This window comes from Oreochromis niloticus, linkage group LG11 (assembly GCF_001858045.2).
Source record: "Oreochromis niloticus isolate F11D_XX linkage group LG11, O_niloticus_UMD_NMBU, whole genome shotgun sequence".
Lineage (NCBI taxonomy): Eukaryota > Metazoa > Chordata > Actinopteri > Cichliformes > Cichlidae > Oreochromis > Oreochromis niloticus.
This window is the reverse complement of record NC_031976.2, coordinates 36,387,063-36,403,984: the sequence shown is the minus strand read 5'-3', so window position 1 is coordinate 36,403,984 and position 16,922 is coordinate 36,387,063. Positions and strand designations below refer to the sequence as shown.

The window sequence follows — 16,922 nt, the reverse complement described above, 5'->3', positions numbered from 1 at the left end:
AACCTTCAGACTTTTAGTTTGGCTCTCCCTGACCCAGGTCGTTCTTTCAGTCTTGACTCCAATTGTGTGCTTTTATAATCACTAGAAACATGAATCCTAATTCACATTTAAATTTGTTTAACTGCCCAATCCTAAGACAAACGTTTCAACCACAAATGATCTTAGGTTAAAAAACGGCAGCTATTATGACCTAAAACAATTTCACCTGTTCAGGTGATTTGCGTCTGGTAATCAAGGTGAGCTAAAGCATTTAGTGCTGCGTGTAAACAAGGTTAAGTGGTATATTGGTACTTTGATCATTAGCAACTTTAAATTCTACTGAGTCAACCCATCGTAGCCTTTGATTTAACAGCTTCTCTGTTAGGAATCCTGGTAAATATGTGCTTCCTGCAGTTGTAAATGATGTTTTTGACGTCTTTTTTTTTCCTTCTCATTTATCATCTGGATTTAATCTTCGGTCTGTTTGTTGGTGCAATGTTTTCTAACTTTATCTCTCGGTGATTCTTTTCTTATCGATCCGAGGTGGTGGTGGCCACCAATATAGCAGAGACTTCATTGACCATAGATGGCATCATCTACGTCATTGACCCTGGCTTCTGCAAACAGAAGAGCTACAACGCCCGCACAGGCATGGAGTCACTCATTGTTACACCTTGCTCACGGGTAACTGCTTTTCCTTAATGTTTAACTAGCAGGAAATCAAAGTGAAGTGACAATAAATTTAAGCCATTTCCTTTTATTTCTGTTCTAAACAATGATGGGTGCATCCTTGGGATTGGTACAGGCTGGTCTGTAGGGTTAGACCAGTCTTGTATCACTTCACCATGGAGGAACTGAATGGTGTCTTTGTGTCTTTAAATATGAGAGCTCAAAAAGGTTTGAATGAATTTTGATAAAGTTCTTTAAGTATTTATTAATAGAACAAAGAACAGTTGAATGCATCTATACAAAATACAAAAGTAAATACTACCCGGTGTGAGCTGCCTGGGTGGAGCTTCACTGAGGACTTGTTTTACTTACATATCACTCTAATGTGAGATAAACTGTTACATAAAAAACAAATATTTGGAATATAAATACATTGTTTATACATATTATATTGTTTAAAGATCAAGTCCTGGAAGCTGAATTGAAAGCGAAATTATGTCTGTATGTATGTATGTATTAGCTTCTCTTCTATTGGCTCACGGTTAAATTGAAATTATTTCATAGTACCATTTTATCTGGTGCACTTTGCTCTCAGACTGCAGGCCTACTTGTGTTCTTAGAGTTCCCCAAATTAGAATGGGAGGCAGAGCCTTCAGCTTCCAGGTCCCTCTCCTGTGCAACCGGCTCCCAGTTCAGGTTCAGGAGACAGAAACCCTCTGCTTTTAAGATCAGGCTTCAAAATGTCCTTTTTTTTTTTTTTTTTTTTTTTTTTTATAAAAAAGCTTATAGTTGGAGGTGGATCAGGTGACCTTGAACCATCCTTTAGTCATGCTGCTGTTTGAGGCGAACCAAATTAACTGAACTACAGGTGTGAAATCACCTGGAAGGTCAAACATTTTCTGAACTTTATTGTAGCTGCACCTGAGACATCGAAAGGTCAGACGTGTCGGATTCAGTTCGTTGGATTTCTCGTCTAGGACTGTGATTGCTTTTGACTTTTTTGTTGTTTTAAGGTGGATTGATTTTGTAGTTTTGTCTACTAACAAGGCAGCTGGTGCAAACCTGTTTTGTGAAAACATCTTACTGAATGCATTTGATTTGATCTGACTCATACTGTTTTGGCTGCTGAAAGGAGCCCGTGGTGAAATTGTGTTTGAAAGGTGGAGGAGGGCCTGATTGGCACACTCGAGCCAGCCAGAGATCCTCAGAAGAACAAACCTCTCCAGCTTTCCAAAGAAAAAAACAAATAAATAAATCTCCTGATAAGCTCATGGACTTGTGGGACTTTGAACCTCTTTGATCCGGGTCAAACATAAAAATACTAAAAAGAGACCTCAGAGATATCCTCCACTGGCTTCACAGACATGTATTGTAGCTCAGGTGTGGTGGTGTATTAGTGCAGGTGATTTATCTGTGTCTGCTTTTTTCTGTGTGTTTAACTCTTCAGGCTTCAGCCAATCAGAGGGCAGGCCGAGCAGGCAGAGTGGCTGCTGGGAAATGTTTCAGGCTTTACACAGCCTGGGCCTATAAACATGAGATGGAGGAAACAACTGTGCCTGAGATTCAGAGGACCAACTTGGGAAATGTAGTCCTGCTGCTAAAGAGTCTAGGTGGGGGAAGAAATAGGGATCCTGTGATTTTAAAGCACCAGTTGGCTGCTGTTGTGCAGTGAGCTAAGTTTTTTTCCTTGCAGGTATTAATGACCTCATTCACTTCGACTTCATGGACCCACCTCCTCATGAGACTCTAGTCTTGGCTCTGGAGCAGCTCTACGCCCTGGGAGCCCTCAACCACCTGGGAGAGCTCACAAAGGTGCAAACTTGGAGACGGTCTATATTTTTAGTATAGTCATATATATTTATAGTATTTCTACAATCACAGGTTGCTTGTAGACATTAACCTTCACAGAATCATGATGTGAATATGCACCGTCCGACAGAGTTAATAGATGCCAAAAAAACAAAATCAAACATCAGTGGTGTTTGCACACTTACTGTCCTCAGATAGAATGATGGTAATTTAGAATCCTTTAGTATGTACCACAAAGAGCTGGTGAACTATTCCACCTTCCTCTTCCTCATCCTACATTTGAATCTCCAACAGGCGCAGCGGAGTTGGACATATTTTACATTCTTACTGTAACTTAAGCTGCAGGGGAGAGATACGCCGCCTTTTGTTTTCACAGGAATAATCTGTGACCATCTCTGCCACGTTCGGCTGCATATTTGCATCACGTACTTTGCACACCTGATGCTCGTAAGGCTGTAAAATGGCTTCCAGCACTGAAAAGTCACTCGCTTCCTTGATCAAAAGTGCTGATGCATTTTAACTTGGAGCTTTTATTACCAATCTGATCGTGTTAATAAGTAATTATCAGGGACAGGAAGATGTTTTTAAGAGCGTGTGTAAAGGTGTCATTAGCCAGTTTTGTAGGTCATTGGGTTTTGTTTTGTTTTGTTTTGTTTTTTATTGAATGAATGAAGTGTTTTATTGGTATTTAACTCTTTCTTTCTCTTTGTGGGGGGGCTCAGCTGGGTCGCAGAATGGCGGAGTTACCTGTGGATCCCATGCTGAGTAAGATGATCCTGGCCTCAGAGCAGTGAGTCTCCAGTTTGATTGCATCATAGTCACCTGCTTGAGTCTGTACTACCTGCCAAATTAGATGTTTATTTATTCATTCACATTGCACTGTGATGTGGTTTCATGAAATTAACCATGAAAGCGTTTAAACTATTAATTATCAGGAAATCTGATTCCCACTCTTCCTCTATGCTCATGAGCATACAGGAAGCTTGCATGGTTTGTTGAAAGATTTGTATTGCAAAGTTGTAGAATAGGTAAGCTTGTGTGCACATATTAGCATAATTCCAGTCTGTCCCTCCATCCTCACATCTGTGCTGATTTTAGCTGCACGTGGAGTCTCAGTTGGGTGAGCTGAAGGGTCACTTTGACAAGGAGAAGGGTAGAAATAAAGGCTGGCTCTAGCCTCGCACATTAGGATGGGTGTTTAGAAAAAGAAAAGGAAGGCAAGAGCACTGGCTGGAGTTATTTGAGTCCCTGATGATGGCATCGCTTCTTTGGATTTTGTACATGAAGATGAGCAAAAACGTAAAACTATTTTAAGTTTTTTAAGAATTAAAAAACAATTCTACTTTAAAGAAATCTTTAAAAATGGTTGTGGCAGCTGTTTGTTTTGGGTTTTTGTATCTACAGGCTGAAGAACAGTGAACCACATGTGTGTTCATGTCTCTAAATAATTCTTGCAAATCCTGCTTTAATCAGTGCCTCACACTCCAGCTCACATGTGAAATAAGGGTGTCTTCAGAGGACAAGTAGAATTGCATTATTAGATAAGACGCTTATTTTGAGGCTGCTCATTCAGTGCAGTGTTCACATGAAAGTATACAAGAATACTATAAATGGTGATTCAACACAATTTAACATGAGTGGACACACACAGGGGCGGTGCCTCTGTCAGTGAAGTGCAGCTAGTCAGGAAAGATGCAAATATGGTTTAACACAAGTCGCTGCAGTTTTTACCGACCAGAACACGTCAGTGATGCTCGGTCATTACATCAAAACTGAACCGTAAGGAAAGAGAGAGCATCACGACACATCTCTGTGTGTGTAGCTTGTGTCTTTAACGCCCTCACTGTCTCTGTATCTCGGCTATCTCGTTTTATGAACATGTGCAGTGGAAGATGAAAATAGACTAGAGCAGGGGTGGGGAACTCCAGGCCTCGAGGGCCGGTGTCCTGCAGGTTTTACATGTGTCCTTGATCCAACACAGCTGATTTAAATGGCTGAATTACCTCCTCAGCATGTCTTGAAGTTCTCCAGAGGCCTGTAGTTTCCCACCACTGGACTAGAGGCTGCTAGTGTCCGCCTACTGAGAAATTCAAACAAAGAAAACAGCTAGTGTGCTTTCGTTGCTAGTTTTTCCACTGATGAGCGAGTGGAAAAAATACCCTGCCTGTAGCTAAGCTGCCATAGGATGCCATCATCTTTATCTAACAGAAATAGAACTTCCATTCAGCAGCTACAGTGATTTACACTGCTGTGTGTTCACTTTCTATTTTAAGCATTTTTATGCATTTTATCTCTATTTCTTGTCTGACTTGTTGTTATAATTTCCCATTATTATTAGCATTTATATTAACAATATAAGTATTAATTTTGAGGCACTTTTATGAAACTCTTAAATCTGTCACACATAAATGAAAGCCTTTTTTAGTTTGTTTATTGCTCCTGCAAAAAAGAAATCACATGGAAGTTGTATCTGTAGGTGTGCGGACTTTCCCCCTTTCCATAAACAATAAAGCTGTTGCACTTTAACACAGTGTGGTCAGTAAGTCTGCCTGACTGTGGACTCTGTTTGAAGGATTTCTAACCCTCATACACTTATGGGCAGTTGGTTTGGAACAGCATGTGGCTGAACCTCCACATGACAGAGAAACAGACTGAAAGACTGGATTCAATCAACTCAACAGGTCATTGTTCAGCGAATCAGCCGTGTTTACCAGTTAGAAACATGATTGTTCCTCACTTTAACAGCAGAACGTTGCTGATTTAATCAGTTACAGTCATTAGAGTGTTGGAAACTCGATCAGCTAGTTCAACTTTTGTTCACTAAGAGAATGGAAAGCAGTTTCATCAAAGACGAAGAGAGAGCATTAAATAAAGAATACATAGGATTTTAATTAGCAGAAGTACAAATGAAGGCTGTGTAGGACTGATGGTGGTCTCAGAGGGCGGACAACATCTCATCTCAACAAGGCCAAACACTCGGGTGGTCTCAGAGGTAACAGCATTTGATGTTGAGGGGAAAAAATGTGATAAATCCCAGTTGGAGATCAGTGGCAGTAACTAAAGGATGGATATAATGAGATGAATGAGTGATTCTACATGACCTTCTTGTAACATTCAGTGGTTTGAAAGTAAATATGGGTTTACGACACTTTTCCACCACGGAATAAGACTGATGACAAAACAAAAGGGTGATTCACAAGGTTAAAATGTGACTGTAGAGATTAAAATTGGATTAAACTAAACTGATGGACTTTTGTGTTTATATCAAACAAAAACATTCTGTTATTTAAGCTAATGTGCGGCCTGTGAAAGTGGGTCTGTTGTGGAGGAAGAAATGCAACCTGTCTAATATGTGGGTATAAAGGATGCAAGCAAGTTGAGTGAATTCAAGATTCATACAGGTTTTCATTTCTGTAACATTTGTTCTTTGATGCTTTTCTCCAGGTACAAATGTTCGGAGGAAGTGTTGACGATCGCAGCCATGCTCTCTGTAAACAACTCTATCTTCTACCGTCCCAAAGACAAGGTGGTGCACGCCGACAACGCCAGAATGAACTTTGTGGTGCCCGGAGGAGACCACCTGGTGCTGCTGAATGTCTACAACCAGGTATAAACGCAGCTGGGTAACATGCATGTTTGACGTTTATAAACACATTTGATGCTGTGTTGAAGTTGGCAATCTAAATTCAGGTAAAATCACTGATAAAGACACAAGTATCAGTGGATCATTTTAGAGGTATGGGCTTTACCTACAGGTGATGTGGGGTTTGGGTGCATTTAGAAACACACTCAGCACTGGCTCAGAGCACAGTTTGATTATTGTGTGCTAACTGCAGCTATCTTCCTCCCACAGTGGGTGGAGAGTGGTTATTCCACACAGTGGTGCTACGAGAACTTCATCCAGTTCCGCTCCATGCGAAGAGCTCGGGATGTCAGGGACCAGCTGGAGGGTCTGATGGATCGCATTGAAGTCGAGGTGGTCAGCTGTCAGGGAGACAGCGTGCCCGTTCGCAAGGTTAGTGACACTGATGAACTACAGCACAGTGTTAGCTGTTCCCTGGCAAAAATACAGAGTCTTATTATCGGTTCCTTCATATTAATAAGAAACTACATCTAGTCCCACTCTGGGTTTTGGCTTTAGCTTCATCTGACAGCTGCAGTGCTGCTGAGTGAGGCCTTTTTGAGATGAAAACACAGATTGAGATTGAGCATGACTTTGCAAACAAAGACTTGTGTCTTATCTGCCACACACACAAAAATAATATCAGTGATATTTATATTTAGCTTGTAAAGAACATAAACATTACAGCAAAACATAAAGATATTTAAAGAATTACTCACAGATAAAAAAACCAAAACTGTGGATGATATAAGATATTAGAGCTTAAAGTTGAGCATTAGTACTGTCTGCTAGGCTTTATCTCCACTAAGTCAGATCAGTGAACTTGACCTTATGATGGATCTAGTTTTTTCCAACATTTTCGAAGCAGAATCCTACAGGTCACACGGATTGTTGTGCAGAGTAATTCAACTTTATTTTTACAGCACCAAATCACAACAACAGTCGCCTCAAGGCACTTCACATTGTAAGTTAGACCCTACAATACAAAGAAAAACCCAACAATCATATGACCCCCTATGAGCAAGCACTTTGGCGACAGTGGGAAGGAAAAACTCCCTTTTAACAGGAAGAAATCTCCGACAGAACCAGGCTCAGGGAGGGGCGGGGCCATCTGCTGCGACCGACTACACCTATTGAAGTGTAAATATAGGAGGGCTAACTATATGCTTTAGCAAAAAGGAAAGTTTTAAGCCTAATCTTGAAAGTAGAGATAGTGTCTGTCTCCTGAATCCAAACTGGAAGCTGGTTCCACAGAAGAGGGGCCTGAAAACTGAAGGCTCTGCCTCCCATTCTACTTTTAAATACTCTAGGAACAACAAGTAGGCCTGCAGTGCAAGAGCGAAGTGCTCTAATAGGGTGATATGGTACTACAATGGGGCGATCGTGGCTTAAGAGTTGGGAGTTCGCCTTGTAATTGGAAGGTTGCCGGTTCGAGCCCCAGCTCGGACAGTCTCGGTCGTTGTGTCCTTGGGCAAAGACACTTCACCCGTTGCCTACTGGTGGTGGTCAGAGGGCCCGGTGGCGCCAGTGTCCGGCAGCCTCGCCTCTGTCAGTGCGCCCCAGGGTGGCTGTGGCTACTATGTAGCTTGCCATCACCAGTGTGTGAATGTGTGTGTGAATGGGTGGATGACTGGATATGTAAAGCGCTTTGGGGTCCTTAGGGACTAGTAAAGCGCTATATAAATACAGGCCATTTACCATTTTACAAGGTCATTAAGATAAGATGGGGCCTGATTATTTAAGACCTTGTATGTGAGGAGCAGGATTTTGAATTCAATTCAAAATCCTGAATTCAAAATCATTGGCTTCCTGGATTTAACAGGAAGCCAATGAAGGGAAGCCAAAACAGGAGAAATCTGCTCTCTCTTTCTAGTCCCTGTCAGGACTCTTGCTGCAGCATTTTGGATTAACTGAAGGCTTTCAGGGAGTTTTTGGGACATCCTGATAATAATGAATTACAGTAGTCCATCCTGGAAGTAATAAATGCATGAACTAGTTTTTCAGCATCACTCTGAGACAGGATATTTCTAACTTTAGAGATGTTGCACAAATGGAAGAAAGCAGTCTTACATATTTGTTTAGTATGTAGTGCTCTATTTTATTAGTGTCAGGACTAATTAGCTGGTATCTATATAAAGCTATATAAAAAATTTAACAGTGCAAATGCAAATTCCTCGCTGACAGTTTAACCAAAAGGCATTTCCAGTGGAAATTGGCCGACATATCCTCAGCATAACCATGTATAAAATCCACAAAACTTAAAAAGAGGTTATACACACACAATACAGTAATATTATGTTGAAGCACAGTACGTATCACTCCGCGAGGCTCCTGACTACAGTAGCCGTAATGCTCCGACAATCCATCAAGCGGTGCGGCTTGGTAGCTTACCAAAGTCGTACTCAAACATTTCTTGACAGATTTCTACGCGCCGTGTAGCACATAAAATCGGTTCGAGGTCAGTAAGCACAACCAGAAATCATACATAAGGCGCACTATTGATTTTTCAGAAAATCAAAGCCTTTTAAGAGCGACTTATTTTCCGAAAAACACGGTAATAACGACAGCCTGCTTTCATGCTCTACCAAAAATTGTGCTTTGTTGTGTATCTGACGGAGGAAAGCCAAACCAGTTCCACACCACTGAAGTTGCATCATTTTTACAAACCAATTCTGGTTCATCTGTTTCATTCAACAATCCGCCTTCGCCCTTCTAATTCTCCGTCGCCGCCATCCTTTTGTCCGCCATGTGCATATGAAAACAAAGACACTGCACATGCGCGTTTTACCCATATTCTATCGCGATATTTCATTTTCTTATCATTGCCTAACATTATACCGGTATTACCGTGAATGGTATGATATGGCCCAGCCCTATTAATGAGAGTTGTCCATATAGAAAATGCTAAAGTAAAAAGTACAAGTGCTGGTGCTATGCTCTGACTCAACCATTCAACAGAGAATTGGTCCTTATTTGTGGATGTGTTTTCTTCACACACTTCCAGAAACATCCTGAAAGTAAGAGGTGAAACTGGTTATTCAAGAGATGGGATGGTTCCTCTAGCACACAGGTGTCGAACTCCAGGCCTCGAGGGCCGCTGTCCTGCAGGTTTTAGATGTGTCCTTGATCCAACACAGCTGATACAAATGGCTAAATGACCTCCTCAGCATGTCTTGAAGTTCTCCAGAGGTCTGGTAATGAACTAATGATGTGATTCAGGTGTGTTGACCAAGGGTGAGATCTAAAACCTGCAGGACACCGGCCCTAGAGGCCTGGAGTTTCACACCTGTGCTCTAGCATATTGTGACTCATTGAGTTGCTGTGCTGATAAGATTATTAATGTTGTTTACAGTCTGAAATGGCACTGCCAGGTGTAACTGTTTTTAACATCGTGGCCTTTGAACAGTCAGATATTTAAACCAGTATATAAGAATGATAACATTTTCTAAATGAGACTTGGAACCGACCACGTTTCACAGCTGCAAGTTTCTTGCCATCAGGAAGCACATTCACTAAAAGGTTTTGTCCATAAATCAGTGGTTCCCAAATGGTGGTGACAGTTGTGCATTATTAATATACTATACAGCTGCACAACAAGTTATAATTGACCTGTCATTTTTGTGTATTGATACTTTTGTATGTACTCATTTACTCTCAAAACTGACTAATAAAGAAACTTGTGCCAGTAAGTGTTTGATGACGCAATGGAAGTATTTGCTAGTGGAGTGGCAACAATCTTGTAAACTGGGAACTAGTGTGACATCTGCAATCTTTTGATCTCCCAATTTGTCAGTAAAATCAAAATAACTAATGACATGCCACATGACTTAGAGGCTGCTTAGTGCACGTATGATTGGAGATAGGCCTTGAAATATTTGCTTGCTTTTTGGTGTGCCATGGGTACAAAAAATGTAAAATAAGTGCTTTAAATTATATTATGAGTATTAAATCATGAAATGGACTTGATTTTCAATTTCAGCTAAATCACATGGTGACCAGACGTTGCTGTTTTTAGGGGTTTTTGTCCTCATCGAAGAATATCGGAGCTCTGTGTTTTTTAACATCCATGCAGAAGCATATAAATCAGCCCACCCACCACTTTCACCACCCTCTGGAACTTGTTCTGACATATGGCATAGAAATATTTTACCATATCTCTGAAAACTTCCTTTGTCTTATAATTTTTAATTATTTAATTCTATTTTTTAATTTAATTTTTTTTAAATTATTCAAAAATGTGTTCAATTATTCAGATTTCTTCAATTGATGTTTCTGAGTCAACTTAAATAATTTCTTCCTCTGGACCATCAGCACGTCTAGACTCTGACAAGACTGTAGAAAATGTCCTACCATTAATTAATGCTTTAATTAAATATGATCAATGTGTCTCTGTTAATGGGCTGTTAATTTTAAGTTGGCAGTAGTTAAACTATTCGGCTAATTGTAGACCAATCTCCAAAATTCCTTTTATTTAAAAAAAAGTTCTTGAAAGTTGTCAAACAGCTAACAGATCATCTGCAGAGGAATGGCTTATTTGAAGAGTTTCAGTCAGGTTTCAGAGCTCATCACAGCACAGAAACAGCTTTAGTGAAGGTTACAAATGATCTTCTTATGGCCTCTGACAGTGGACTCCTGCTAGACCTCAGTGCAGCGTTTGATACTGTTGACCATAATATCCTATTAGAGCGGTTAGAATCTCATCTTTAAAAAACAAAACAAAAAAAAAACTAAGTGCCATACTCTTTTTCTGGAAAAGTTGTATTTTTACTCAGTTGTATAAAGCATTTGCATTCTATTTTTATCCTATTGTATTTTATTCTATTTATTCTACTGTATATAGTATTTTATTTTATTCTATTCTTTACAGTTGTGTACAGTATTCTATTCTTATTGTATTCTAATTTTGCTATATAACTTTTGCACTGTCCACTTCCTGCTGTGACAAAACAAATTTCCCACGTGTGGGACTAATAAAGGTTATCTTATCTTATCTTATCTTAGAACATGCTGTAGGTATTACAGGTACTGCACTGCAGTGGTTTGTATCATATCTATCTAATAGGCTCCAATTTGTACATGTAAATGGAGAGTCCTCTTCACACACTGAGGTTAACTACGGAGTTCCACAGGGTTCAGTGCTAGGACCAATTCTGTTTACATTATGCATGCTTCCCTTAGGCAGCATCATTAGAAGACATAGCATAAATTTTCACTGCTATGCAGATGACACGCAGCTCTATCTATCCATGAAGCCAGGTAACACACACCAATTAGTTAAACTGCAGGAATGTCTTAAAGACATAAAGACCTGGATGGCCGCTAACTTTCTGCTTCTTAATTCAGATCAAACTGAGGTTATTGTACTCGGCCCTGAAAATCTTAGAAATATGGTCTCTAAGCAGATTCTTACTCTGGATGGCATTACCTTGGCCTCCAGTAACACTGTGAGGAACCTTGGAGTCATTTTTGACCAGGACATGTCCTTCAATGAACATATCAAGCAAATATGTAAGACTGCTTTGTTGCATTTGCGCAATATCTAAAAATAGAAACTTCCTGTTTCAGAGTGAAAAACTAGTTCATGCATTTATTCTGCGCTGTACTATTATAATTCATTATTGTCAGGTTATTCTAAAAGCGAGATTACTAACAGGAATGAGACAGAGAGGGTATATTTATCCCATATTGCTTCTCTTCACTGGCTCCCGGTTACATCCAGGATCAAATTTAAAATTGTTCTTCTCACCTAGAACGTCTTTTGTTCTTTGGTCCCGTCTCCCTCCCCTCACGTCCCCTCACGGCACATGGCCGACTCTCTCCAAGCCTGGTTCTGCTGCATTTCTTTCTGTTAAAAACTTTTCTAGAAACTATGCTCTACTTTTTTTTATTGGTACATCAGAACTATCAATATTAAACTGAATAAGGTGAAATTAAACAAATGAATCACTCAAACAACCCAGGGGAGACGATGCAAGGTAAAGACGACTTTCACGACATAATGAGAGAGTGAGGAGAGAACAGGGGAATAAAAACCACTGGAAGGATAAATAAAACTGAATAAATGTTGAAAACGTAGTGTAGGTAGTGACCTGTCTGTGGAGTAATCAACACCATTTCATATTTGCTTCTGCTTTGAATGTTCACAGGTAAACATCAGTGATGCAGTGCAGTAAATGTGATGCACAGGAGGGTGGAAATTTAAAATAATCTGAAGGCCTGAGGGCAAAAAATTGCTTCATTTTTCTTTGACACACCAGATTGATGATTTCTTGTAATGTCTTCCTCTTCTGTGAACATTAATTTTACTTGCTTGTGGGAGGTAAAAGTTCACGATCAAGAGCAGCTCTTATATTGCTCAAGGACAAGACATTACCAACATAACAAGCTTAAAAAATGGATTCTGGTTCTGTAACTAAAAGAATAAAAGGATCTGTCAGAGGAAACCTGTAAATCATCAGCCGGCAGATGCTGTGTGAGTTTCCTTCTCATACCTGTACCTGTGTGTGTGTGTAGTGAACGCACACCTGAAGTATTCACGATAAGCAGAGGGCGTTTATTTTCTTACCTGAGTCACACCTCTTCCCTTTGCACGCTGCCTTCACTCAAGTCAAACATCCTACAGCTTATAGAAAAAAAAGACAACGCACAACTTATTTAATATTATTAAATAATAATTGGCTTAAGGAGCCAACATTTAAAGCCAGGAAGCATCAACATCTCAGCTCCTGTACACAAAACATAAAAAGCCGAGTTAGTCATCTGATGACGATCATTCAGTTTTAAAGTGAGAGACAGTTAGGTTACATGCTACAAGACTTGTACGTGACAGCCGCTGTCTGTCTGCTGTGTCAGCAACTATCAACACGCCCATGAAGGCGCCCGACACCACCCGGCCTACTTTACAGAAAGTGTGAACAGTGGAAGGAGGTTTCACTGTGGAGAGGATCTGTGTGGTTTCTGTTTGTGAATCCCACATGGATCCTAGCTCAGACCCTGATGTTTCAGTCTCAGTGCTGATTGTCTTCTTTTCCTGTTTTCCAAGGTCTTGATTTAGTTTCAAGCAGAACAGTCGAGTTTTTCCACACGATCCAGTAACATCAGAGGATTTCATCTCAGCTAAACGAGAACTGATTTCTCTACCTGTCTACAAAGTTGTAATTTTACAATAACAATATAATAACAACAATAAACTTGCATAAAAAATTTTTACCACAGAAAAAATCCACATAAGAGTACATATACCAACTTTCCATTCACATGTACACGCACACTCATTCAGATGTACAAAAATATTTCCATACAAGCAATGATAAGACCATGGTCTTAAATAAGTATCTGCCCTGACTTCTTCTCAGCAGAAACAAACCACAGATTCAGCCGACCTCAGTGGTATGAGGCAGTTTAGGTGCTAGAACCTCTAAATCAAGGATGTCAAACACATTTTACATCATGTCATCAAAAAATGACATAAAAGAAAAGTTAAATAAAGTTCAGGTTAAACGGGTCAGCTAACCCCTGAAGTATTCAGATCATAAAACACTGCTTTATTTTTTTTAAAAAGGGCTTTTAAGTTTATATGTTGAAGGTTGTAAGACTTTTTAAGAGTATCTCATAAAATAACCTAGTTTAACCTTCTTCAGCCTTCTGCCCAAAGGTAAATGGAGTGCATTATTCCTACTGTACTGATCAACAGACTGGATGAACCAGTCATCAATGTGCTGAGTCAGCCACAGTGCTGAGCAGCTTCTCTTCTGCATTATCATTATTGTTATCATTAATACTCTTATTAACACAGTTACACAGTACTTCATAGTTCCACACTTCCATACAAGCGTTACACGTGAACTGTGGCTAAAAACAGTGAGAGAAAGGTTCAGGAAAAGGTAACTGTTTAAAACCAACCACAGATTCAGCCGGGCGGATGGGCCGAACCAACTGTGTGGAACAGGACTCAGTAGCTCTGAGAAGTCAACATTTCGAATGCTGGTCGAAAGTAATACCAAGCTCTTAGCAGAAGATTTGATATTGGCGGTGAGTGTGCTGATGTACTGACTCAGTAAAGAACATTAGAACCTCAGGTTTTCCTCAGAGGTAAGAGAGGCGGTTAAATACAGAAAATACAGCTGAGTGTCATCAGCACAGCAAAGCTAAAAAATACTTTTGAAGCTCACAAGTAGGTGACATGTATTTAAAAAAAACAGAACTGGTTCAAGGGTTGAGCCATGGGAGGCTCCAGATATGAGGCGTGTAAATGAGAACGTTCATGTGAATTCAAATAAGTATGAAAACCATTAAGAGAGCCGTGCCAGTGACACTGGCTCAGGTCTGTAATCTGCATCATCAGTGGTCTCAAAGGCAGGGTTAGCATCTAGTAGGAAATTCACTGTTATCTAAGCGCATCAGAATATCACTGGTAATTTTGAGTAATGCTGTTTCAGTGCTGTGTTTCTTTGGTAATCGGATTGGAATTTATTATTTGTTTTCCTCAACCAGCCGAACGAGCTGATGAGAAGCAGCTTCCTGGAGAATTTTGGAAATGAATGGACCTGTGGTTATCTGAAACCCTGGCAACTAGGGAGGGTTTTTTTAAGCAGAGGGAAGATGCTGGCTGTGATTGATTTATAACAGGGAGAAGTCATTGGAAGATCACAGGTACAATCTCTGTAGCATAATATCGAGTTTGCAGAAAGATATGCACATATGACAAACCATATCGAGTAGATCTGTTGGGGAACGCGGATTAAACTAAAATAACATAACTGGATGAGACACTTGGGCAGGTTGAAAGGATCCAGACTTGAATTGGAAATATAGAAATTTAGAAACTTTTCACAGTCATTGGAAGATACGGCAGGAAAAGCAGACATAGCAGGATTAAGGAGTCTGATAACGGTGTTAACCAAGAGCCTCAGACTGTGCTCGTTATTGTTAATCAAACTAGCAAAGTAAGATGTTCTTGTCTTTATTGATGTTGATGTGTGTGTGATTAGTAACTTCTTAATGTGGAGGTAGCAAAATGGAGATTTGTGAAGACTCTTCTCTTCCCTCCACAGAAGTTATTTGCTGTTTGTGTCACAAAGCCTTGAGTGCAGTTATGGGAAGTTTTGAGCTGCAGCTCCCCAGTGGCTCCTTTCAGACATGAGTTCTTCTAATTAGCAATTAATTTTCTAATAAAGAGTAGATGTTTTATTCTAGTCACACTTCGTTTGTTCCGTTATATTCTAATGTTGTTCTTTTTGTGCCCAGCGCTTCTGTATTTTTCTTGTTGTTCTTCCCTGCAGAGCCAGGAATCCCTCTTTATTAACCCATCTGCCCTCCTCTGTCTCTTATCTTCCCCTTCCTGCAGGCGGTGACTGCAGGATATTTCTATCACACGGCCAGACTGAGCAAAGGAGGCTACAAGACTGTGAAGCACCAGCAGACTGTTTACGTGCACCCCAACAGCTCTCTGTTTGAGGAGCAGCCCCGCTGGCTCATCTACCACGAGCTGGTCTTCACCACCAAGGAGTTCATGAGACAGGTTGGCCATGTGATACACTTTTGCTTTTTCAGCATAATAAAAATCTCAGCTGGTCCCCCATGAGGTAAATAATGCTCAGTTAATTAAGTGTATTTGATTAGCAGCACCTGGCTGCAGTAAGGTTGTACTTTTTCACACTGCTAATGCATTTGTATAGAGATATACATGTATAGAAACACAGTGCCATGCTGTTGTCCGATTAAGGTTGTGTTTAAATAATTTGAGAACTTGCTAAGAGCCAGGTGACTATACACAAAAAATCAGAACGAGCGTGTAGCCTTCTTTATTCCCAACAGGCGTCTAACTCAAATGTTTGCAGCGTTTTCTGTTGTGTTTTTCACAGACTGAGCCTTTAGCTCTTGTTTCAGATCTAAAGAAGCCAGTCACACCCTTCTTTGAGTTTAGTACGAGTGGTTAATGACGATGTGTCAGTGTTTCAGAACAATATTTAACTACAGGCATGGCTGCGTGTCGGTCCACTGATTAACCTCCCCTCGCCTTTTGTCCTCCGTTGCACTCAGGTGATCGAGATCGAGAGCGGCTGGCTGCTTGAAGTGGCCCCTCATTACTACAAGAGCAAAGAGCTGGAGGACAGCAGCAGCAAGAAGATGCCCCGTAAGCAGGGCAAAACAAAAGAGGAGCTGGGCTGAAGTGAAGGTCAAGGCCGTCCACGGCAGATACCAAGAAAAAAAAAAGTGCTTCTCACTCAGGATAGGACGAGGCGCACGAGTCTGAGTAAAAATATTTCTGAGCTGTAACTTGGTTTTTGACAGCGATCGACTGTCAGTTGCAAATTTGAACCACATTATTCAAATCACACCAGTATTTTCAGACAAGTTTCTATTTTCAAAACGGAAAGAGAGAGAGAGGTCGAGTGAGAAGTGGACCACGCACCGACTCTGGTTTAATCATCAACCAGCCGACAGAGCTGGGTCTCCAAAAAGGAAAAACAAACACACTTGGATCTGTGTTTCCCGCTCTGATGGCAGCAGTGCGGACTCACCAGCTGGATTTGTGAATCGGCACGTGACTGTTGGGCTTTCAGCGCCCACCTGACCGCTCGCTTATTCGCTCTGTGTCAAAGTGTCACAGCTGGCACCGATTAAAGCACGCTCACGTGTGAGGCTCCTTATCTTGTCTTCTTTTTGTTCTATTTTTCTATGGCAATAAAGTTTTACAATCCAGTTGGTTTTCAGCTTAATAATTTCTCATCGCAGTAGTATTTGCTCTTCTGGTTTTATTTGCAGGAAATTCACAATTGGAAAGAAGTTTTAATGTCAGAAAGGCTTCCCGTCACGTCCATGCCTCTGGTTTGTAAAGGGC

The 16,922-nt window shown here is 40.5% G+C and overlaps 1 protein-coding gene across 1 annotated transcript in view; it reads left to right on the top strand.

Moving 5' to 3' along the window:
• The window catches only part of dhx16 (DEAH (Asp-Glu-Ala-His) box polypeptide 16), a 29,665-nt gene extending 12,882 nt beyond the window's left edge, over positions 1-16,783 (top strand). The window contains exons 14-21 of the mRNA XM_003451210.5: positions 523-663; positions 2,096-2,258; positions 2,342-2,460; positions 3,180-3,247; positions 5,902-6,064; positions 6,311-6,472; positions 15,426-15,599; positions 16,121-16,783. Of these exons, the coding sequence (XP_003451258.1) occupies positions 523-663; positions 2,096-2,258; positions 2,342-2,460; positions 3,180-3,247; positions 5,902-6,064; positions 6,311-6,472; positions 15,426-15,599; positions 16,121-16,249 (1,119 nt within the window). The 3' untranslated portion in view covers positions 16,250-16,783. The remainder of the gene's footprint in view (positions 1-522; positions 664-2,095; positions 2,259-2,341; positions 2,461-3,179; positions 3,248-5,901; positions 6,065-6,310; positions 6,473-15,425; positions 15,600-16,120) is intronic.
• Positions 16,784-16,922: the final 139 nt, after the last annotated feature.